Source organism: Fistularia commersonii, chromosome 2, assembly GCF_037954325.1.
Source record: "Fistularia commersonii isolate RoL2024-O1a breed Wild chromosome 2, RoL_Fcom_v1.0, whole genome shotgun sequence".
Taxonomy (NCBI): Eukaryota; Metazoa; Chordata; class Actinopteri; order Syngnathiformes; family Fistulariidae; genus Fistularia; species Fistularia commersonii.
Genome location: NC_141285.1, coordinates 19,615,844 through 19,640,638, shown reverse-complemented (window position 1 = coordinate 19,640,638; position 24,795 = coordinate 19,615,844). Strand labels below are relative to the sequence as shown.

Genomic DNA, 24,795 nt, shown 5'->3' with positions numbered 1-24,795 from the left:
CTATATACATCACCTACTTTTCTATTGCAGGTATTATTCACGCCAAGCACAACTTGCAGCCATTAGTTGTCGTCATGACAATATGATGACGTGAATATGATCACAACTTAATTGCTATTGTTTTACTCCCCCACCCCTTCCTCACTGTCCACCCATAATACTCACAGGAGCTGCTCCCTCTAGTCCTGTCTTTCGAGCTTCCGGCAATCATGCAGTCGGACCCCAGCTCCCCCAACGTGCAGGCCATCTCGCAGACCTACAACCTCACAGTCTCCTTTAAGCCCCCAACCCGGCTGTACAGGGCCACGGGCGTCGTCCGCGGCTCTCAGAATAACGCCAACGCTGTCAAGGTGAGGCCATATTGGATCTCGGGAGCCACCGAGTCGGAAATGACTAACTCGTTTCAGCTCTTTTTCAAACCTCTGATGCTTTATGTCTGACTCTCAAATATCGGCAAAAAAAAATCTGATTAGTTTTATTTTCTCAGAAAATGTTGCTTTGTTGACAGCATTACTTTTCTTCAATGAAAACCTCTCCAGGGCTTCTCGGCTGTGTGAATACATCTTGTAGAAATCCAACTTGATTCTCATGAATCCAATAAGACCTTAAAGTAGGGATGAAGTGGATTTTTTGAAAGTCACTTTTAGTTTACTTAGTTAGAGGAGACCCCGTTGACCAACTTTGCTCGCTCACCCCTGTTGCCATGTTAAGCATGATTGTTCATCATCAGCTTATTTATCTATTTATAGTACTTACATAGCTCATTCTTTACAAAACTCCATGGCTCAAAGTAAAGATTTCACAGAAAATGAAAAATAGTTAAGACAACTTCACAGTGCTACCTAATATTGTTGATTTTTTTTTTCTAATAAGCCTTTTATGACTCAGATTTTCCAATGCACAATTACAATTTAAATTTATCAATAAAACTGGTTGTTTTGATTTTCGGTTAATTAACACTGAAAGCAGCTATACTTTAGGGGCTGGCTAATCTGTAAGAAAGTCAGCAAAGTACAGATAGACCGCTCAAACTGCCCTCGATAATATTTATCATCATTGAATTTTCCATTTCACAAAAGGGAAATTTATGTATGGATGTAAAAACTATGAAGATAATACATTTAAAAAAAAAAAAAGTTTTGTATATATATGTATATGTGTGTGTGTGTGTGTGTGTGTGTTTGTATCTAAATATTTATGTATGTTAATATATATACATGTATATATATATATATATATATACATATATATATATGTGTGTGTGTGTGTGTTTGTGTCTATGTGTATGTATGTATATATGTATCTTCTCCTTTCGGCTTTTTCCTTCAGGGGTCACTACAGCAAACCCTCTCCATCTAACCATCTTCTCTGTATCCTCCTCTCTCACACCAACTACCTGCATATCCTCTCTCACCACAACGTCCATAAATCTTCTCTTTGGTCTTCCTCGAGACCTCCTGCCTGGAAGCCCCAATTCCACCATCAGGCTGCCAATATATTCACCATCCCTCCTCTGTACATGACCAAACCATCTCAGTCTGTCATCTCTGACCTCTCGCTCTGCCTCCTGTCTTTTTGTCATTGTAACTGTTTCTAGGCCATACAGCATCACTGGTCTCACCACTGTCTTGTACACCTTTCCTTTCATTCTGGACGGTAGTCTTCTATCGCATAGTACCCCTTATACTTTTCTCCACCCATTCCTGCTTGAACCCGTCTCTTCACCTCTTTTCCACACTTTCCGCTTCTCTGGACTGTTGACCCCAAGTACCTGAAATCCTCCAACTTCTTGATCTCCACTACCTGTAGCCTCACCGTTCCATCCAGGTTCCTCTTATTCACACATGTATACTCTGTCTTTCTGCAACTAACCTTCATTCCTCTCCTTTCCAGAGCATACCTCCACCTCTCTAAATTTTCCTCAACCTGTTCTCTGCGGTCACTACGGATCATGTCATCTGCAAACATTATGGTTTAAGGAGATTCCTGTCTTAACCTCATCTGTCAGCCTGTCCATCACCACTGCAAACAAGAAGGGGCTCAGAGCTGATCCCCGATGAAGTCCCACCTCCACCTTGAACTTCTCTGTTACCCCTACAGCACACTGCACCACTGTCTCACAGCTAGCATACATGCCTTGCACCAGTCTAAAATACTTCTCTGCCACTCCAGACTTCCCCATATAATTCCAGAGTTCTTCCCTTGGCACCTTGTCATATGCTTTTTCTAGGTCTACAAAAACACAATTCTCAAAGCAAATACTGCATCTGTAGTACTCTTTCTAGGCATGAAGCCATACTGCTGTTCACAAATGCTGACTTCTGCACTCAGTCTAGTTTCCACTATTTTTTCCTATTACTTCATTGTATGGCTCATCAACTATATCCCTCTGTAGTTGCCGTAATTCTGCATATCCCCCTTATTCTTAAAAATGAGCACCATCACACTTCGTCTCCATTCTTCAGGCATCTTCTCACTCTCAAAGATCCTGTAGAAAAATCTAGTCAGAAACACTGCCTCTCTTAGACACTTCCACACCTCCACAGATATATCATCAGGACCAACTGCCTTTCCACTCTTTGTCCTCTTCAATACCGTCCTCACTTCACTTTTACTAGTCTCTCTTACTTTGTGGTCTACAATAGTCACCTCTTCTACCCTTCTAACCCTTGCCTTTCATTCCTTTCATTTTCCTCATTGATCAGCTCTTCAAAGCACTCTTTCCATCTTCCCATCACTCTTCTAGCATCTGTCAATACATTTCCCTCTCTATCCTTAATCACCCGGACCTGTTGTACATCCTTTCCATTTCTATCTCTCTGTTTCGTGAACCTGTATCCCTCTTTACTGTCCAACCGAGCATGCAAGTCATGGTACGCCCTTTGTTTTGCCTTTGCTACCTCTATCCTTTACCTTACACTGTATCTCCCTGTACTCCTGTCTGTTCTTTTCAGTCCCCTCAGTGTCCCACTTCTTCTTTGCTAACTGCTTTATCTGTATATACTCCTGCACTCCCTCATTCCACCACCAAGTCTCCTTATCTACTTTCCTTCCAGATGACACACCAAGTACTCTCCTACCTGTCTCCCTGATAACATTCGCTGTAGTTGTCCAATCATCTGGAAGCTCTCCCAGATGACCCACAGCCTTTCTCAACTCCTCCCTGAAAACCATACAACACTCCTCCCTTTTCAGCTTCCACCACTTTGTCCTCTGCTCTGCCTTTGTCCTCTTGATCTTCCCTGTCTCCCGAGTCATTGTACAAACCATCATCCTATGCTTTCTGACCACACTCCCACCTAGAACTACTTTGCAGTCACTGATCTCTTGCCCATTACCTCGTCTCTTCAAGATGTAGTCTACCTGCGTGCTCTTACCCCCGCTCTTATAAGTCACCCTATGCTCCTAAAAGTGTTCACTTCAGCCCTTTCCACCCTCTACCACCATCTGTCCCTCTGTGTTCCTATCCTGTATACCAAATCTGCCGATCACTTCATCATCCCCTCTACCAACATGCCAATTGAAGTCTGCACCAATTACCGCTCTCTCATCCCTGGGGATATTCTACATCACTTCATCTTATTTATTCCAGAACTTCTCCTTCTCCTCAAACTCACATCCCACCTGCCACTAACAACATTGAGCATCACACCTTTAATTTCCAGTTTCAGACTTATAAGTCTATCTGACATTCTTTTCACCTCCAGAACATTCCTAATAAACTCCTCCTTCAAGATAACTCCTACTCCATTTCTCTTTCTGTCAGTACAATGATAGTACAACTTAAAGCTTCTCGCCTTACTACTTTTCCACCTGGTCTCCTGGACACACTGTAGCTCCACCCTCCTTCTCTGCATCATGTCAACCAACTCTCTACCTTTTCCTGTCATAGTCCTGACATTCAAAGTCCCTACTCTCAGTTTTTAAGATACACAGCGTGATTTGAGAAACTTTTTTTCCTTGAATTACGCAAAAAAAATCATGATTCAAAGAAAATCAAAATTCAAAATTCACGCGGTATGCATCAAGCGAGCTCCCACAACTAGAATACGCTTCATGATGCCGCTGCATCTTTGAATTGACATTGCTCGCTGCTCCCCCCTTGAAGAACGCCCTACAGCTTCAAGCATCCCATGGCCACTTTGTCCGGATAGTTCGTACATTACGCATATCTTGTGTCGTGTTCCTATCTCTTGTGTGGCATAATTTTATGTCTTTGTGTTTGTTGTGTGTATTTTTTATAATCACCATGGGCCCTAAGAAAGCAAGTGGTAAGGCAAGCAGTGAACCCAGAAAGAAGATGCTTTCTATGGAAATTCAGCACAAAATTATAGCAAAGCATGAACGTGGTGTACATATGGCTGATATTGCGCGTCAATATGTATCACAGTGCGATCATAAAAAAAAACAAAAAATGAATTAATTTGTTTTTTTGTAATTTTTAGTTGGGGAGAGTTCATTTAAGATACGAAAAAAATTAACATACGAACCCACTTCTGGAACAAATTAAATTTGTATCTTAAGGGACCACTGCATATGTGTATATATACCCTCTCCCAGTGTTTTGGTGTCATAAGATGATATATAGGTGACCAAACCCAATATAAACAACCCTTGCTGAAGCCTGACCTGCTCACTCTTGTCACTCATTTCCGAGTAATAATATTTTAGTTAATAGGCCAAGTATTCTCCACCCTTTTACATTGTGGGCCGCAAACCCAGGGAGATTTTCCAAACTGTAATGTATCGAGGCCCACCAACACAGTCAACGTTGCTGAATTTTCTTATGTAAACCGACTTACTGCCTTTCAGCACCACAAAGCCAAGAGAGTGCTGAAAGAAGTTTGGTGGTGTGAACCGGATAACTGCTGGTTCAGCCCTCTGCTGCGGGGAGATGTTACTGCCCACTCCTATTCTGACTTGGTCCATACTCCAATCACAAAATTTAACTATTTTCATTTCAAGTGTGCTTTCTTCCCATCTTTCCACTCTACAGCATCTGTACAATTAAACAAATTGTGTGTGCACACACAAATACAATCACACAGATACAAATCCTTAACTGGCAACTGAGTCGTAGTCCATAACAGACAGACACGGAGTTTTCCCATCATATCTGCCAAAAAATTATACCCACTAACTCTTTTTTCCACCACAGCCTGTTAACAATATGGAGCTCATTTGACATTTGTCATTTGATGCGTCTACAGTATACTCTTGCATCAATCTATGCCTGCGCTCACCATTATACCCGGCACGCCAAAGGGAACCTTGGCTGTGCAATGTGCCGTAAATGTGTGCATGCATGTTACATTTCAGCCCCAAATGTGTGTGCCACAGGTCAGAGGGGTCGGTCGAGAAACCAGATGAAAGCTAAGGGATTAGGGGAAAATGTGTACTATATTTTGTGGGGGTGTGGGACCTTTGGAACACCTTCGAAGATTGCCAAAACCGCCGCGGATTATTGTTATGTTGGCCACAGTATATGGATTCCCGTTGCACACTGGAAATGACTTACTTTCGTAGGCCAAGTGATGGCTTGCAGAAGCAAAGCAGAAAGACAGTGCTGGATTAGTCTGTTGAACGGGCCAACAGCTGCATTGGAAAATACAATAGTTTCCATTAGTCCTACAGAAAACACTCTGGGAAAAATGGGCAACACGGCTCCATTGCACTCATCGCTAACAGACTGCTTTATAACGCGGTATGGACCGAAGTCAAAATACATTTGCTTTTGTGTTTTTTTTTTCTGTTTTCTTTAAAAACAAAGTGTGTCATATCTTTGTGATTTCATTTCAAATGGGAGTTGTTCTTGGGAGCATTGTGCAACATCATTACATTCAGTTTAAATGATGTTTTATTTGCTCCTGAGCTGCGCCATGAGCGCCGATCCTTGTCGATGGCATGCGTCTGAATCTAGATCGAAAGATTTTCATCAATGCTCAGTAGATATGAATGTTGACTTGCTGCTGACAGGATATTCAATTAATCATACCATAATTGTTTTCCTACTGCAATTTTCCTTCAAATGGTATTCAAATGTGGACCATTGGTTAAATAAAACTATTCTAAGCCACCGCAATGAACAACCCGAAAGAATCTATGTATACTATGGTTATAGCATTAGTGGCACAAAATGATTTAATCCAGCATATGTGGTCATTGTGTCTGACTTGAGAAAACAACATTTAAACAATGGTACTTAATATAATTTAGCAATGTGAAGGTGAATTCTTTGTTACTAGTGTGTCTGACCACATTGTATGGAGACATTTGTTTAAGAATGAAGTATTTCATTTTAACACAAGACACAAAATATTTGTTCCCATGCAATGGCTTTCCCTCTTGGCCTTTCCCCCTTTGAAAGAAAAAGCTCCATAAATCATTTTTTTCTTAATAAACATAAATTTAGATGTAACTGTGATCTCAAAATATGTCTCCAATGTTGTCTTAATAAGATAAGATAAACTTTATTGATCCCCATAGGGGAAAATCCTTTGTCACCGCAGCGTAGCAGCTATAATGAGAAAAAAAAAATGAATATGAATAGGAGTATAAATATAAATAGAAAGGCAGACGACAGGACAATAAAAAAAGACAATGACAATGAGTAACATCAAGGAACAGTGCGAGTGAAAAATACACGAGAACTTAACAATACGTCAACACATGTCATTGTACACCGCTAGGACCCGTTTTAGATGATTATCTTATTCCCTCTATTTAACTTTCTGCTTTCCCAGAGAGGTACAGCCTTGCTGTTGGAGCATCTGGCTGGTAGCCTTGCAAGTACCATCTCAGTCACCACCCATTTGGACATCGCGCCTCAACATCACCTTTTCATGAAGGGACGGAACGGCAGCAACATCAAGCACATCACCCAGAGAACAGGAGCCCAGATCCACTTCCCTGATCCCAACAGCCCCCAAAAGAAATCCACAGTCTACATTCAGGGCACCATAGAATCAGTCTGCCTGGCAAGACAGTACCTCATGGTGTGTATTTTGCATGCGTTTGTTTGTCTTCAGACATCTGCTGATTGCAGCGCATTACTTTAAAATGTCTGTGGTTTGTTTTTATGGCCGTAGGTTGGCATCAAAAATGTATTCCTATGATATATATATATATATATATATATGTATATATGTGTGTATGTGTGTATGTGTATATATATATATATATATATATATATATATATATATATATATATATATATATATATATATACAGACTCACAGACACACAGAATCTGTATTCTGTGTGGTCGCTATAATAGATGTCAACAGTTACCATCACCTTGGTATGTGCTGGTGTTTCAGATTGAGCTCTAAGAAGTTAACCATGATTGCTTAGTGGGTTTTATTTAACCTTTGAGGGCTTCGCTTGGCCTCGTTCACGCCGCCAAAATGTCCGTGTCTGTTAAACAACAATCCGTAGGCCACTCGGGGTTAGTCAACGTGATTTATAGCTGCCACATACCTGCATGTAAGTTGGACACATATTTGCATCAGCTTGCCTTGTTCTGTCCATAAACAGATTATCCTTATTGGTGCTAATGGTAATGGTTTGGCTGGCATACACGGGAATGTCAACCCTGTTCATAATTCCAAGGTCAGCACATTTAGTATTGGTGGGGTTTTGGGCTGGGAGATTTTAATGTCTGTTGGTTCAAAATGCTCTGTGGTCATTCTTGTCCTGTTGCCTACGACTATTCGGGCAACTCTTATCAGATTTACTCAGTAATATAATCAGCAGACTGTTTAAAAAATGTGTAAATGTGATGGTTGTCAGTTACTATTGGCTAAATGCTTCTGCTGAGCTGGTGGATATGAGACTTCTCAGCTGTAAACAGCTTTGGCTCTCTGTTTGGAGACCCGTAATGCAGGGCAGCGCTTTCTGCCAGAGCTGCCTTCCCTTTGTCTGCGGTCTGCTATTTGGCCCCCGAAGGCATTTAGCAAATGGCAAACTTTGTTGCAATGACTAAACATGACTTTTGTCTCGATTTGTAAACGGGATCGCATGGGCGACAGCTTCTTGGCATTTGTGCTTGCGAGGGCGAAAGGGGTATGAAGGTGAGAAGGGCGGGATGGGGGAAAACATCGAAAACAAAGGATGCAGGAAGAGGTTTTGAGCAAAACAAAGCGTCGAAGCAGCTGTAGGGGAGTAGGTCCTAAAGTAGAAGTAAGAGTGAACATAAACGATTGTCCCTCTTTCAGGAGGCTACTGTGTGATTTGTCTTTTTGCAGCCAGACCTTAGATTATGGCTCTAATCTCGGGCCTGTCAGGGCCAGCGTGGGTCTAAACTCTGCTGCTAATTACACCCAATCACAATAGGAATGCAGTCCAGTGTTGGGCTCAAAATATAGATGTAGATGTCTGTGGGGCTTGCGGCAGTGATCATGCAAAACAAATTGCTCTTGGCGGAATCTCGGTGTCTTTTTATGGGATAAATCCTGCAGTGCATCCTGTATTTACTGGATTGGTTTTCATATAGTCCTACAAGTACGCCAATATAACATATTACGGTCAACGTCTGCAGGCTGAGCCTAACAAAAGAATGCTAGTGAAATACTTGTGTTTCCGCAGGGCTGCTTGCCATTGGTACTAATGTTTGACATTAAAGAGGACGTCGAGGTGGAGCCCCAATGTATCACAGCACTAATGGAGCAACTGGATGTCTTCATCAGCATTAAGCCCAAGCCAAAACAGCCCAGCAAGGTACGAGTCCAAGATTAACACAGCACACAAAAATATTTTTTCGTTGATTTTTAATTTGTCTAATTAGGCTTTAAATGTTCGTAGCTCTTGCTGCCAGGTTGACTGGAACTGTGAGAGAGAAAAACAAAGCTTAACAACTGCAGCTGTCAGACTAACAGCTTCTTGCTTTATAATGCTGCACTAAATGGCCTGTGTCTAAATGACAGAATTTGACTTATGTCACACATCGTTGTTTTCATTACTTTGAAAAGAAAATGTACATCAGATTAAGGGCCTCAATTACAGACATGTGGGAAAAAGGAGACTGCAAGGCTCTCCACACAATCTAATAAGCCACCATTTGGAAATACATGAGGCGTTGGCTGCAACAATAATATTTTAAGTGCCTAATCTGTGCAAAAAAAAAAGAACAACTAAAAACAGCATAAAAGCATGTCCAACTCGTTTATTTCATCCTCATATTGGAGGATTGCATTCTTAGTTGTGCTGATTGTAGTGCTTGTTTTATGTTTCGGTATACAGACCAATATTTGAACGTTTCACAAAAATGCTTTTTTCAACATATATATATAAACCCATGTTTGCAGATTTTGGTGGCTCCCCTGTGTGTACAGAAACATAAGCGCATATTTCAAACTTGGAAAGGTGTAATGAGTCGATCAGGCGATGTGCATTAAAAACATCGCCATCAAAGGGTTTTTAAACGACTTTTCCTGCTTAAATCCAAACATGGAACCAATTCAGAGGGACACATTTCACCCTGACCTCACCGTTTTACTCCTGTTTGATGAAAAGGAAAAAAAACATCACCCCGAGCCAGGGCAGTCATGCTATATTACCCTCGAGAACAATTTTGGCAAATTGATTTCCACAGAGTAAGAAATCGCAGCCTTTTCTGACGTCCTCTGAGGAGCGAACGTGTTTCACCTGATCAGTAGACACACTTGATCATCGTGTTTTTTTTTTCACTCACTGAAAAATGAGTTGCTCGATCTGCATGGGTTATAGAGGAACACACCATTGTCTTATAGAAAACCCTGCCTTGGGTGCCTTTTTGTAAAACATACAGCAATATCGATCATCTCAAAAATATCTAACAGAAATCGCAGTGGCCCTGTGTTAAGTTAAGTTAACTTTGATTTTTTTTTTTTTTTTTCCTTTTTTTTTAACCATGCATAATGATTTCTCATAATTCACCATTTGGCCCAGTCCCACTGTCCTCTCCAGGTGCCCCTGTCCCTCCTTGAGCCAAGGCTCAATGCCCAATCCAGACAAGCCTGTGGTGACTGGTTGGGAGATGCCAGAGTAAATAGTGACCCAGCCCAGATCCCCTTAAGAACCCTTCACTTAAACATTTTAATGAGGTGACAGCAATAATTCAAAAGGCCCGTCCAAATGCGTGCCATTGCCTCTCTGCTCCCGGCACTTTGGCAGATGTATAAAGGAGGCTGTGTGGGTTAGGAGAGACTGCTCGTGATTACAATCTATTTTTCTAAGTCGCAGCTCTGGCAACATGATTTGTATGCACATTCATTTTTTTTTTTATTGATGTTCATGAAGGGCATTTTTCTGGTAATGTGGAAAATATACACTGCATGAGTAATTATTAGAAAATTGAGAAGTCTGACCTTTTAATTGTTTCATTGCATTGATTTCAACTGTAAACAACATGATACTTTGGTGTACCAAGGAAGGATGTGGGGTTTAGTTATTAGCACCGTGTTTAAAGATTTGCCCAGTTAAGAAGTTGCTCCATTACCTAATGTAAAATATGTCAAAAACATGGATTCAGATGCTATTTAAGCTATAATAATTTATGATTTCTGGACTCTGAGAGGACAAAAGGGCTCTGCAACATGACGTACGATTTCACCCAAATTTGATTTCGAGAGCGGGGCGGTTCTGTGGACAGATAAAAAGCGTGACACATGGAGCAGATGGATGGCCGGATCGCTGTTGGACGCCGGCACGATGTCAAGTCAGACACGAGCAATATGAAGTGATCCTATATGGCCTGCTCTTTTGAAGTTTGTCTGAGCTTTGCGGGTTGAAGATGAGCTGAATTATCGGCCACAGTCTGTTGAAGATTTGATTAGTAAATTGTAAACATCAGCATAGCTGGAAACAATGTCAACGGTAATTTTCATTAATGCGTTATATATTACATCCTCATAATCACTTATCTCCCCCTATATCCAGCCAAATATAATTAAGCCATCAATCCCGCCTTAGACCTTTTGTATAGACTTTCCCTGGTTGAAGGTGTGCACATTAAGGGTGGGATATCGGACTGACCCACATTTGTACACCCGCAGGTGAATATTACCTGCCAGTGAGAAAACTTTTCTTTTTTTTTTCCTAAAGCTGACTCATGTTTGCGGTCTGCAAAGCCCATATCAGTTTTGTAGCCTAGTTTGATTTTTAGGATTGCTCTTTGCCTTGTTTTAGCAGTGGGAGCTCCAATTCCAGCGTCATTAGGAATTAATAGTACACCACGCCTATGAGCCGATCAAATATCAAATGTGACATTTACATTTACGCACCTGATGTTTGGAGAGTGTATTTTCAAAGTTTCAGGGAGGAAAAAAATTGAGAAACTCCAAAGAAACAAAGACTGATACCAGATTTTACTCAAATATTATAGAAAGGGCAAAATGTTTGCGTTATCTTCTGGAGACACACTCTAATAATTGATTTCCATACATTGTGAAATTAGTTTTAAAAATTTTCGTGTGTGTACTCTCTCCTCATGTTCTCGCTTCTATCGAGGAGTGAGATATGGTATGTTTTGCAAATGATTAAGAATCTCTTTCCGTTTGCTCCCACATCTCCTTGTTTCTCCCACACTGCATCAATGTTTATCCTCCTAATCTGCCCTTAATTCCTTCTTCCTTCCTCCCCATTTGCCTCCCAATCATCCTCCCTTTCACTCCCGATCTCTGGTGCCAACATTCCCTGACCGTTCTTCCCCTTGCTCCTCCCCCCGGTTTCTATCTCGCCTCTGTAATTTTCTTTTTTTTTCCGCATTTCATTACAGTCTTCCTTTTTTTTTCCCCCCATTTCACAACAAGTTTGTTTTCAATCCCACCTGTTTCCTCACTTCTCAGTTCCTTTAACCCTCAATCTCTCTCTCTCTCTCTCAGTCTGTGATTGTGAAGAGCGTGGAGAGGAATTCGGTGAACATGTACGAAGCCCGGAAGTTTCTCTTGGGCCTCGAGAGCAACGGGGTGCCTTCCTCCTCGCCTGCCGTGGCTTTGAATCCAGCCACCAACGGCCCTTCTCCGTCCCTTATCTGCCCCGTTGGCCTGGACATCCTGGCCTCAGCTGGCCTGGGGCTCAGCAATCTGGGTAATAAAACACTTCATTGAATATTTTCTATGCTCCTTTTAGTCTTTTTTTTCCACTTTGTGTTTGGAAAGACAAGTTGCTACTCTTTTTTTTTTATTATTATTATCTCTGTCTGAAACACATTAGAAAAGAAATGTGTTTGGGGAGGAACTAATGTCCTCATAAATCATCGCTATTGTCGTCTTCACACGGTCGCACACTCCAACACAGCAAGTTCACAAGTCATCCATCAACGCGATCCCTGAGTTAGCCCCTTATCATGCCGCCGAGTCCCCGAATTGCCATTCGCGTTGATTTCAAAAACTATAATAAAAAACATCTCATCGTCAGCGTAAAAAAGTAGAGGTTTGGCTAATCTGACCTCATTATGGTAGCTTGTGTTTTGTGTCAAGATGTCCCAGTTATGAATATCCTCGATCGGCCAACTGGCAGAGTATAACCGCAAATAAATTCTGTCGTATTGCTTTGAATGAAACGGAAGTTTTGGAATCACATGATGATAAAAGGATATAATTGTGTGGCAGTCTCCGTTCCGTTGACCGCAACGTGAAGGCATGAAGTTTGGCAGTGGGATTTTTTCATTATTATTCTTATTATTACGGTAAAAATATTTAGAGCTTTTTAGCTCAGAAATGACGAGTTACCTCAATTGGAGATTGTTTTCAAACCAATATAGGTCATTTTGAGAAGCGGATAGATGGGAGGAATGAAACCATTGTATTTCATCTATCAGTGGAGCTTCAGACGTCTGGATCCACAAATGTTCTGCAACCGCAGCTAATCTACTTTATATTGTTTAGACATTTCCTTCCTTGTTTGAAAGACAAAGAATATCTCGGGTTTTGCTTTCTGCCAGCATGTGGTTACAGTTAAGAGTACATATGGGTTAGGTGAACACTGACATTTGGAATATTTATGTGGATAATTTGTATCTTTGATTTTTAATTGTCTCATCGCAAAAAAAAAAAAAGAAAAAATAATTGTTCACAAAGATTTTCACACATCTGGTTTCCATGAAGGCATAAATATTTCATTATGGATTTTCTTTTCTTTTTTTTTTATCTCCACATACTTCCAAATCACCTTCAGTTTTTTGTCCTTGTGTACAAATGAAAAAAAAAGTAGATTAAGTTTAAATAATAAGTCACAAAAAAGGCCGTGCCATGAAGTCCCGTTGCCGTAGAAATGGGTTCATGCTGTCTCGCAGGGGTGAAGCTGTGGACGGCCACATCCTGGCCTTTAGTAATTGCTACATGCTTCTCTTGCTCAGATTACAGGCCAGCTTGCCAGAAGAGTCCCTGGCCTTATTCCTGGAGCCAAACTAGCCCCTTGTGAAAGCCACAGACCTGCTTCTTTCTGTTTTCATACACTGTGTTTGGGTTAAAGCACCAAGCACCGCATTGTACCTCTTAATAACATGGTTTTATTCGATATGAGGACACACTAGATATATACTTTTGCTTTCGTGACCTTGTAGAAATTTAGGAAATTCTTCCTCTCATTTGCAGTCTGGGTTGATGGAATTCTTGTTAAATAACTGGCAGACCAAGATTATTTTCTCAGGGCCTTGGTGTAACGTGTGATTAGCTTAAAAATGCCTCCGCGCTTTGACAGACCGCCGCTAATCTATCAATCTTCCGTTCATTACCGCTTATCCTCTTTCTTTTCGGTTCTCCTCAGGTTTCCTGGGCGCAACGGCGTCCCACTCCCTCACCAGCTCGGCCGCCCCGAACGCCGTCCTCAACAGCTTGAACTCCTCCATGAACCCTCTGCAGACGCCGAGTCCGAGCACCCCCACGCCCTCCCCCTCCCTTTGGCCCAGTTCACTCACCAGCACCCAAGGTCTATGTATTTCCTGATGGTTTTTATTTCCTTTTTTTTTTTTTTTTTTTTTCCCCAACATATGGTTCTGCGGTACTTAAATCCACTGATCGCATAGCGAGATCATAACGCACAATAGAAAAACCCATGCAGCTTCTAAGTTAACCTTGAGATGGATCTCTTTACATTGATTTTAGGCCCTGTGTTTAAATAGATTGGATGTTTCTCATGTTTTGACTGTAAAAGATGTGAAAAGTATATTGGTTTTTTTGTTGTTTTTTTTTCAGGTTTTTCATCTCAGCTAATGTTGCATCCCGCCACCCAGGCCACCCTGAGCAGCATCCTGCTGTCGGGGGTTCAAGGTTACACACAGAGCACCCCGTCCCCTCCCCCCGGCTTGGCCCCCATAGACAAGCAGGCCAATGGGGTCCCCGACTGTACCAAAGGCCCCTGTACTCTCAACGGTCATGTCAAGGTTGGTCCGTCCATCAGCACTGCATTATCCAGATTGGATTCCACTAAATATCAGTTATCCTTTTCAACCCTACTTAGACCCTTAAGTTTACTCAATTTGCAATATGTTGTGCTTGTGTGTGCATGTATGCCCGCATCATCAGAGTTCAGTTTACGGAAGGATAGCGACCGCATCACTCGCTGAAACGGTTTTGAGTCCGGCCCCGTGCGACTCAGTCCAGGAGGCCGGTGGTCACAGTCCATCAGAACCACTATCAAGCAAGTCCAACCCAGATGAAGGTATTGATCTCGAGCGGCCAAAGTAAATAGTGCGCAGTGACATGTGAACTATTCAAAATGTTCTTTTGATACTATTGCCACTCGTTTGTGTCTCGCCGTAAAGTTTCCTGTCATTTTCCTTGTCGTGAAAAGAAACTCGTTTTATGACTCGTTATTATGTCCAAAAAACAAAAGGAGAATATTTCTATCACACAACCCGACCACTTCCAACGGGATGAAGATTTTTTTTTCTATCCGCGTAAATTGCGTCATCCAGCAATTTTTGTGCCGCCTTGTTTTCAGCATGAAAAAATTTCGAAGTGGTTTATGGCGTATGTAAAACACATCTGCGTGCGCTGGCAGCGAGTGAAACGAATCTGTTATAACTTCCCGGGGAGATCTGCAAGATCAGATTTCTGCATTTTACTGCTTCACACCAGAGCAGTCACAGAATTTAGTTTTTGTTTTTTCCATTGAATCAATCATCCCTTTCTATGTGTTTCTGAGTTTCCTTTAACTCAGCTATGTTGCTAATGCTTATTTGTTGTTTTTTAGTAAATTGCATTTGTTGAGTCTTTGCTGTGTTGAGTCTTTGTGTTACCCCTTTTGCCAACTAATATTTTCAATTGTGATCACAGACCCAATATCTCAAAAGCTACAAAGTCTCCCTATATTTCTTCAATTCATCTGCTGGTGTCATTTTTATTGTTTTTTTATTAGGTCACTTTTCTCCACAACATTATCAAAACCAGTGACCCTCTTTAATAAAAGCGTGACATTTTCGTTTATATGATCAAAATCAAACAAAATGTGACAGATTTTCATCAGTTGACCGAGTTTGCATTTCACAGTGTTTATACCGCAGTTTTTTCTTATTGTTTTTTTTCGTATTTAAATTTTTCGTATTGTATTTTTGTATTTGAGTTTTTCTTATTTTAGTTATTTTAATCGTTTTTGATGCCACGACAATTTAATTTCCCACTGGAGAATGATAAACTCATCTGTCTATCTATCTATCTATCTATCTATCTATCTATCTATCTATCTATCTATCTGTCTATCTGTCTATCTGTCTGTCTGACATCAATCCTCTGTATCTATCTATCCATCCTCACATTCATCCATTTACTCTATTCCAGAGAGTAAGCTATACAGTCTTTAGTTTTCAGGTTTTTGTGCGCTTATTTATGTTTGTTGATTTTCCAACTTTGGCCTTAACTTTGATGCGGAGGCAAAATCTAACACGAGGCGCTACGCTGTCACAAAGCGACGATTCTGGCATTTCCACATGGAATTTATATAACCCTCAGACCCACTTTTTACATGCCTGGAATGAACTTATTTCTCTATACTGTTCTCCTAACCCCGTGCTCACTCTGGATGTTTATTGTGTTGGAAGAGAGACAGATTAACTTCTGGGCTCCTTGTGGTTCAGAAAGGCCCTCATTTCCTCTGTCTTACACACGCGGTTTTCTCCTCAAAAGCTTTCTCTCTCACGCATCTCGTTTTTCCACCCACTGTTTTCTGAGCCCACCCCCCTCCCATCCGACTCGGTGCGTCACAGTAAGGTTTCCTCTCACCGTCCAGTACCTCCTTCCAGAGAGTGTTTGGACTGGCTCATCCTCCCCCAGTCTCGCTCCTTTCACTCTTGGTGTTCGCTAATTGTCCATATACAAAATCCTCGCTGGAATAACTGACATCATATTATTCTTTGTTACACACGCCCGCATTCGTATATTCTTGCTTATTCCCCCCTCAACAACGTATCACATGCTCGCATCCTGCTGGACGAAGCAGACTGATCACCGATGAGATTTTTAATTCCTCTATGTCATGTGGCCGATTCTGCTTTCTCACTTGGAGTAGATTAGATATAACTATATTGTCACTACACATATAAAAGTACGTTGCAACAAAATGCAGTTTAGCAACTTACCAGAAATGCAAAAGATAGCGGTTGCAGATATGATAAATAAATTAACAATATTTACATGGTATGTTATGTCAATAATTTACAAATAAGGTGCTATGAACATATCATACAGATACACATAGATGTAGTGAACTATGGACATAATTGACAAGAAGAAATGTGCAGGTGATAACTTGTGCTATACAAAATTTAAGTTGAAATGGATGTTGATTTGTACATAAATAAATATGGATTGTTATTGCCTAGGGTTACCATTGTTGGAAGGAAGGATAATTCTGAATGCATTCATTTTTATTTTTTATTTTTTTTCTCTCTCACAGGCTCCGACACCTTTGTGGAAGTAGGCATGCCGAGGAGCCCGTCCCACTCGGCCAATGGAAGTGAGCTGAAGCAGATGCTGGCATCGTGTAAGACGTCGTCGGGGAAACGGCAAGCTGTGGAGCTCCTACAGGGCACCAAGAACTCCCATCTGCAGTATGTTGGAATCTAGATATTGTTTTCAGATCAATCCCAATCTTCGAAAATCCTGAGCTCGGATAGCTCGCAGCTTTTTGAGGTTAAAATTGAAGTTGACTGTAGGGGGGAAAAAAAAATAACATTGAACTCAGCGGTGTCAGACCTAAAGATATTCTATTAAAGCTAGATAAAAATCTAACAAATACAGATCAGTATTTTTCTCCCTGCGTGGAATTTAATGAGTTTAAACTGTGTCTATAATAAAAACATAAACCACCTGAGCGATAACTTGAGGGCCAAACAATTTTTTTTTTTGTTTTGTTTGGCTCCGCCGTCTTTCTTCTTTTCCGTACCGTAATTTTGCGGCCTTTACGATGTCTTTTCCCATCCCCTCCCCGGCAGCTCCGACTGTCTCCTGTCGGACGCCGAGTCCAGTTCATCTGACAGCCCCGTTGCCGACAAGAGGGCGCCGGGGAGCGAACGGGCGGCGGAGAGGGCGGCCCAGCAGAACGAGCGGGAGAGGATCAGACTTGGGCCGCAAACCTCCTTCGCCAACATGCAGGTGCGTAGCATGTACACGCTTGGATGGCACACAGAAACCCACTCTATTTTTACCATACAAATAAATCTATATGTGTTTTCAGGCCTTTGACTATGAACAAAAGAAGCTGCTTGCGACGAAAGGTAAGACCGTGTCAGAAAAATTTCAATGTATTAAACGTTAAATATGGGGGAATGCACTTGTTGAATTTATGTATAGTAAAAGAATCAATTATGAAGTTATTATCCAATAATATTTAGCCGTTCTTCAGACAAGCGATTAACGCTCCATCTGTTGTCATGCAGCCATGTTGAAGAAACCTGTGGTGACCGAAGTGCGAACTCCCACAAACACCTGGAGCGGCCTTGGTTTTTCAAAGTCCATGCCAGCGGAGACTATCAAGGAGCTGAGGAGAGCCAATCACGTCTCGTACAAGCCCAGCATGAGCACCACGTATGAGGTCGGCCCACCGTCGGAGTTTACATCTCCCTCACAAGGAAGGCATCGGAGAACCAGGAAAGGCTCATCCGATCTCGCTTTGCTTCCTCTCAGGGTTCCCCGCTGTCCCTGTCTCGATCCGGCAGTCGGGAAGGCATCGGTAACGGCAGTGACTCCGACAACTGGCGAGAGAGGAATGGCACCGGCAACGGTTTGCCGGGCCACTCCGAGTTCCCCACCGCCGTTAGCAGCCCGAAGCGGAAGCAGAACAAATCTGGTCAGTTTCACGTGTTTTTTTGTTTTTTATTTTTATTCAGCCCATGTGCTAACGGGAAAGCTAGGCCATTGCCTTGCAGTCTCCCCGTGCTCATTGTTAGTCCGCTCAGCAACCGCCCCTTTTTGCCGAATAAACGTTCAAGAGCAGAGGTGCGCTTCGGAGAAAAATACCCTCCTGTCACTGACCGGCGAGTTTCCTCACTTTTAATATTCAGCGCATGTGTATGAAGGAGCTATGCTGTTCTAAATAGTTCTTAATTCTTATCTACCTTTCCCAGGAAAACAGTACAATAGCATTATCCTGATAATTGTAGCTTAATTGTGCCTTCTTAAGTATTTATTTTTCTTTGTTTTCCTTTTCCTCACGGCGTTTGACGGGACAGCCACTGAGCACTATCTCAGCAGCAGCAACTACATGGACTGCATCTCCTCGGTAACCGGGAGCAACGGCTGCAGCCTGAACTCTTCCCTCAAGGGGTCGGACTTGCCTGAGCTCTTCAGCAAGCTGGGCCTGGGGAAATATACTGACGTCTTCCAGCAGCAAGAGGTACACACCCGAAAAAAATCAATGAGCTCAAGGAATAAAAATATTATACCTTTTGGGATTTGTTTTGCACTGGCGTATCACAACAAATGAATATTGAGAATTAGACATAAGGCATAAAAATGCAAATCATATCCACTTCCTCCTGGGAAGCAATCCGACCCCGAAGAACATCAAACTTTCCAAAGGGCTCAGAGTTGTACAGAGCGCTGAAAGGAAACAGAACATCGAGGTTGAGTTAAAAAATGCATTGGAACGCCTCCAGCTTGGACAGTTTCATTTCCCTATCGATAAGATTGTTAGGCTGTGTGTTCCAGAGGGATGTTCATTATTTTGATTTTGGTTATCTGCCTCTTTGGCAGAGAAATAAGTCTCTCAAACTTTAATCGGATAATACAAAGCATTGAAAATGTTCTCGATTAACCTTTGAAATAACCTTTTTGTATGTAAAACCCACAGTAATTACAGTTGAACAAATTATGTAATATCTAATTTGTCGGCACATTTGTTGTGCCGGCAATGAGGTGATTGTGGTGAGAAACATGACGGAAGGTTTGCGAAATTTCGTCTTTTGATTTGGTATTTTTGAAAATATTGATTTCAATCAAGATCCCTGTTGTATTACTTTCATCACAGCCTGTTTTCGGCGGATAAACCCGTTGTCTCTTCCAGATCGACCTCCAGACATTCCTGACTCTAACAGACCAGGACCTGAAAGAGCTGGGCATCACCACCTTCGGGGCCCGCAGGAAAATGCTGCTCGCCATCTCAGGTACGGATGAAGGCGCAAACCTATTTCCCAAAATCCTCCGGGCTCATCCCTTCACTGAAGGCCTTCCGAACGATCCTTACCATCGAACCACTTTTAGTTTAGAACAATAATTCTGTCAACATCTTGCAGTGATTTGCACCAGCAGGGGTAAGGGGGGGTTGGTAGGGGGAGATTAAGGCACATTCTTCTCAGATGAGCATTTCTCCAGTTGCTCCACCTGCCTCCCCAGGGTTTCCGCTAGAAGAATGGTTGGCCTGGTGGCCAAGGGGGTAGGCTTTGGCCCCCGGCCTCCAACTCAGGCCTAGCCCCCTTCACTTTGAGCAGATGGTGAGCCGAAGAAGAGGAAAATATTCCTCATAGCATTCGTACAAAACCGGATCGCCTGTTGATCCAAAGCAGATTTATGTTTAGTGCTAAATATGCTAAATCAGAGGCGGGGCCTTCTCTGACTCTTAGGGTTGTGTACTCCGGCCTGCAGGGAGTCACGTCAACTATGAACCTGTAAGATACAGTGGAAGCTTGACTTCAGACTGCATTCAAGTTTTCCAAGATACGAGCTGTTGCTCTTCTTTTTTTTTTTTTTTTATACAAGCCAAGATCTGAGTTCCAAGTGAGCTGGATGAGCATTTGACTCCCAACATGGACATCTCTATCCGTGGTGTTTTTTTTAATACAGTCTGACGCACTGTCCACCATTAGGTAGCCTGGTGAAAATTATAGAAAATCATAAGCGAGGTTTTCAAGTTGTCGACTTGTTCGTGAAGCAAAGTCGTTGTTGGTGACATACTGTGACCGAGAGCATCAGTTGCAAGAAGGTACGGGACATTTACGGTAAATTACGATAAGTGCAGCAGATGGCGGGAACGTCAACAAATGAGACATCAGCGGGTCATTCAAAGCCAGTTGGAGACAGTTTGAGGATTTTAAAAAGACAGGTATTCACCGGCATTGCACACTATGCTACACTTTATATGTAGCATAGTGTGCAAGTTGACTTTACCAATACATTTTAGCATTGACTGTGTAGCAAGAAAATTTAGTTAGGCAAACTCCACTGCCACCAGCATCTTCATCTGATCTTGAAGGTAAATACATAATAAAACCAGTTAATTTCTTTATTTTTCTACATTCTCTTTTATTATGTATTATAATTTTCATAGATTATCTTTTATTTATAGAGCAAATTTTTATTATTTAAAACATGCAACAAAATGGGGGCCTGGATCAGATTATCGGTAATCGCGTTTCAATTCATTTCAATGGGGAAATTCAATTTGACTTTCAAGGAAATTGAGCTACGGGCTCAGACAGGGAACCAATAAAACTCGTAAGTCAAGGCTCCACCATATTTGTATTTTCAAGATTTAATTCATTGGCCGGGAAAGTGTTGCCAAAAATTAGGAAACCAACATTAAGCATGCTAACTATGCTAGCAACTTTCATCTGAAGAAAGAGCTGCGTATGGTCCGAGGTTAGCCGCTAACCGACAGACTTAGCTATCATGTTGTATTTGTCTGTCAATCTTTCCAGGTGCTGGCACAAAGCAAGTTACTTACTGGATTAATAGAATGATATTAATCATTTATTTATAAATAATGTCAACAGGTGAGGGGATGTGGTGACTGGCTTGATAAGCAGCGTGTGATTCTAACCGCTAACTCTGTTCAATTTAAATCCATCAGTCTAGTTAATTTTTTTTTGTTTGTTTTTTTTTTAATTTAGGATTTTTATTTATTAAAAAATAGGACACTGTTAATAGACTTCATAGATTTTATTCTCCTTTCCATGTCAGCTCATCACCCAAAGGTTAAGTTTGAAAAATGTGGCCCCGCAGCTAAAAAAGTTGGACCACCCCTGTGCTAAATGCACAGAAGAATTAGATCTTCAATCAAAGCGCAGTTGATTCCGCCGAAAATACCTTTTACTTAGAAAAGATAACCCTTGTGTATCTCAATAACATGTCTATTATATAATGTATATTAAATATACAACTGTATTCCCAGCTGCCAAATGTAGTCCGTTGCACATGTCATAATGTCACATTTTGTTGTCGGTTAGCCAACCCCATTGTTTTCCCGTCATGGGCACTCCGAAAATGTCAAGTTCGTAAAAAAAAAAAAGTCGAGTCTGGAGCCAGGGCTGGCCGTGATAGGAACAAGAGGAAAATGACGGCGAGGCCAATACTATGATTTTTTAAAGAGACGTCCAAGGCCGAGATTGGTTCTCGTTCCCCGACATCTCGGCCAACAGCAGGTCAAGTGTCGTCTCGTTGATGGACTTTGGCTTTCGGAAACAGGAACACGGTGGGCCGCGTCTTATTTTCTTCCCGTATTTTTTTCCTTTCATTATAAAGAAATCGTATGCCAGTCGGTGAAATCCACGTTACACTTCCCGTCGGTCTGCCAGTAAAAAGAACCACTGGAGTATTGCCAACAATAAAAAAAAAAAGGGTTTATCCTGGCAGCGATATAACACAACTATCACAAGAATAACCCAGATTCCAGGGTGTGCTTCTGAAATTTCTGAGAGTTTTGGTCCAAGCCGCTGCTTAGGGGAAAAAAAAAAAGAATCCATAGACAGTATAAAAGATGAAGAGAACACACAGAAATGCAAAGAAGGGCCTTTTTAAAGGACGAGTTCGCCCGCAAATGAAAATGCATTTATCATCAACTCGTCCCCGCAGCAGCAAAAGCGCTTACGGGAAAACTTTGCGGAGCGGAGCAACCGCACGGGATCATTCCTGCTGAAAAAGAATGTGTCATTTCTGTACTTTTAAGTCAACCTCAGGTGATTATTACATCGATGTAGCTTGAAAACAAGCAGTGCTGTTCTGCCAGACCTCCCGTCTGCATCGGGGGCAGCAACGTACTTGGTCCAATCTTTGTTTGTTTTTTTTTAGGCGAACTTTAAACCGAAATTGCTCTTAATGTGCCTTCAGGGAGCAACAAGATTGACCAAAATTGGTCATTATGACAGGGATCTTCTTCAATATTGGTTGGGGAGCACTACATTCCGACCTCCTTTGTAAAGAAGGGGACAGTGGAGATAGGCACGACTGCACGACTCGTAAAAAAATAAGTAAACAACTCTTTGCCTCTTCCTCTGCCTCTCTCTCCTCTGCAGTTACATTATACAAACTAAATGTGAGCAGTTTCCTCCCCAAAAATGAGGCCGATGTCACAGTTGCCGCATCACCTCATTTATAAGCCATCGGTAAAACTGATAAACTGCATCCTTGAGTGTTGCTATTGAAATATGAATCTAATTTCCTCTCTTTTTGTTGATATATGAAGCCGCAAGAGTTGATCCAAAAAGAAAATCACGCTGGCGCTTTCCTTTTTCATTTTATCCGCTATCGGCGCCGTCAAAAAACGGGAAATGTCTGCATCGTTTTCATAAATCAAATTTGCACCGCGGTGGCGAATGCTGACGTTGTGCGGTTTTGTTATGTTTCATTTTATTTTTTTCTTTCAGAACTCAACAAAAACAGGAGGAAGCTATTCGAGCCACCCATCAGGTCCTCCTTCCTGGAAGGGGGAGCGAGCGGCCGCCTCTCCCGTCAGTTCCACGCAGACATGGCCAGCATCAGTGGACGATGGTAGGCGCCTCCATACCTCTAGGCCATCCCAGAACCGTCCATTATGGAGTCCAGCCTCCGGTGTCCCGCTTGCCTCAGCGGCGCAACTCTCAGCAGTTGTTTACCCTCTTTCAGCTTTGTGCTGAATTAAGACTGTGCAAACAAAAAAAGTTATATTCCCATATAGTATAATTATCTATTTAAAAACAAACAAAAAAGCCATAGTTTTGTCTTAAGTGCCAATAAGGGATAAAAAGGGATTTCTCAGATACCCGAAGTTCAGTGTTCACTCCTTTCCCAGAGCCATTGAATCTGTCTGAGGTGTTATTGTTCTGGTTCTGAATGAGGGTACTGTCCAGCATTTCTGTCCAAGTTAGCTTTGAGAAAACAGACAGAATGATTAGTACAATCATTTTTTTTACACATTGATACTACCTGCATTTGTACTTTGCTGACGTATCAGTGACATGCACTTTAATACTAGACTTTTGCCTGTGAGAGCCTTCATTTTCTTCCATTGAAATAAGAACTATGCATTTTTTTTCTTTTTTACAAAACTTAAAAGCACAGGTGCGTTCTGCGCCGAGCCAAAGGTGAGCACTTAGCCGGTGAGATTATCGCGGTGACGAAAGAAGTGCAAAAATAGGTCAGCCCGCCGAAAGTTGCCACTTCGTCGACTCTAAATCAAACTTACCAAAGGAAAGTATCTCCGTGGCCTTTGACCTTGAGCTGCCGTGTTGTGATTGGACACATACCTCCTGGGTCAGTCTTTACGTCCAGCATCTTCTTTTTATTTTTTTTGTTGTTTTTTTGTTTTTTTTTTCTAGACAAAAAAAAAAAATAGAATATTTTGTACTCGTTATCCATTATGATTTTAGTTTTTAGTTTTAACTTCCATTTTTAGGGGAACGGGTGGGACGTTTAACGCTAATCAGTTTACATCTGTGTATTTTTTTATACGTTCATGAATTATTTTTTTGTGATTTGTTTGTTATTAATATCCTTTGTTATTTTTTTCTATTTTTTTTTTTTTTTGCTCCTTCGTCTGTGTAATATAGCTGTAATATGGCCGAGCCCTTAGATGGCAGCCGAGATGCGAGGCAGTTCGGCTCAGCCTCAAAGGCCTTCTCACTCTGGCTTCATTTGCAGGCATCCCTCTGTGTTTTATATTTTTTTTCCACCCCCTTGGTACGTCTGCAGTACATGCCCGTTTGTCTCCTGTTATTCGGCAGCCTCGGCCTCTGCACCCCAAAAAAACCCCACAATACACTCCTCCGTGTGTCCAGGACAGGAGTTGCCGTGCTCTAGAAATGTACGCCTTTTCTTTTTTCCGTCCCGTGCAGAAACCTGCCCCCACCAAAAAAAAAAAAACTTCAGCGGGGAGATATCATGTTAAGAACACTAATATTTGGGTCCACGTTTCACTGACATCACCCCACCACCACCACCACCTCAGATCTGAGGAACGTCACACAAAGGACCCCTTCATTTTACAGCAGAATTTGGGTTTTTGAGATAACGGCGATATAGGGAAAAACCCGGAAAAACATCTGAAGGAAAATGAGATTTAAGATGAAAACAAGTCGAAAAATCTGGAACGTCTAAGTATCCATTTGGTAATCTCAACATTCAGAAAACC

At 41.7% G+C, this 24,795-nt stretch overlaps 1 protein-coding gene across 1 annotated transcript in view; it reads left to right on the top strand.

Moving 5' to 3' along the window:
- bicc1a (BicC family RNA binding protein 1a) overlaps window positions 1–24,528 on the top strand; it is a 68,062-nt gene extending 43,534 nt beyond the window's left edge. The window contains exons 7-21 of the mRNA XM_086171885.1: window positions 168–350; window positions 6,744–6,995; window positions 8,587–8,718; window positions 11,862–12,066; window positions 13,747–13,908; window positions 14,175–14,362; window positions 14,505–14,640; window positions 16,873–17,026; window positions 17,411–17,570; window positions 17,653–17,692; window positions 17,855–18,009; window positions 18,102–18,264; window positions 18,647–18,810; window positions 19,480–19,579; window positions 23,054–24,528. Of these exons, the coding sequence (XP_086028011.1) occupies window positions 168–350; window positions 6,744–6,995; window positions 8,587–8,718; window positions 11,862–12,066; window positions 13,747–13,908; window positions 14,175–14,362; window positions 14,505–14,640; window positions 16,873–17,026; window positions 17,411–17,570; window positions 17,653–17,692; window positions 17,855–18,009; window positions 18,102–18,264; window positions 18,647–18,810; window positions 19,480–19,579; window positions 23,054–23,181 (2,322 nt within the window). The 3' untranslated portion in view covers window positions 23,182–24,528. The remainder of the gene's footprint in view (window positions 1–167; window positions 351–6,743; window positions 6,996–8,586; window positions 8,719–11,861; window positions 12,067–13,746; window positions 13,909–14,174; window positions 14,363–14,504; window positions 14,641–16,872; window positions 17,027–17,410; window positions 17,571–17,652; window positions 17,693–17,854; window positions 18,010–18,101; window positions 18,265–18,646; window positions 18,811–19,479; window positions 19,580–23,053) is intronic.
- Window positions 24,529–24,795: the final 267 nt, after the last annotated feature.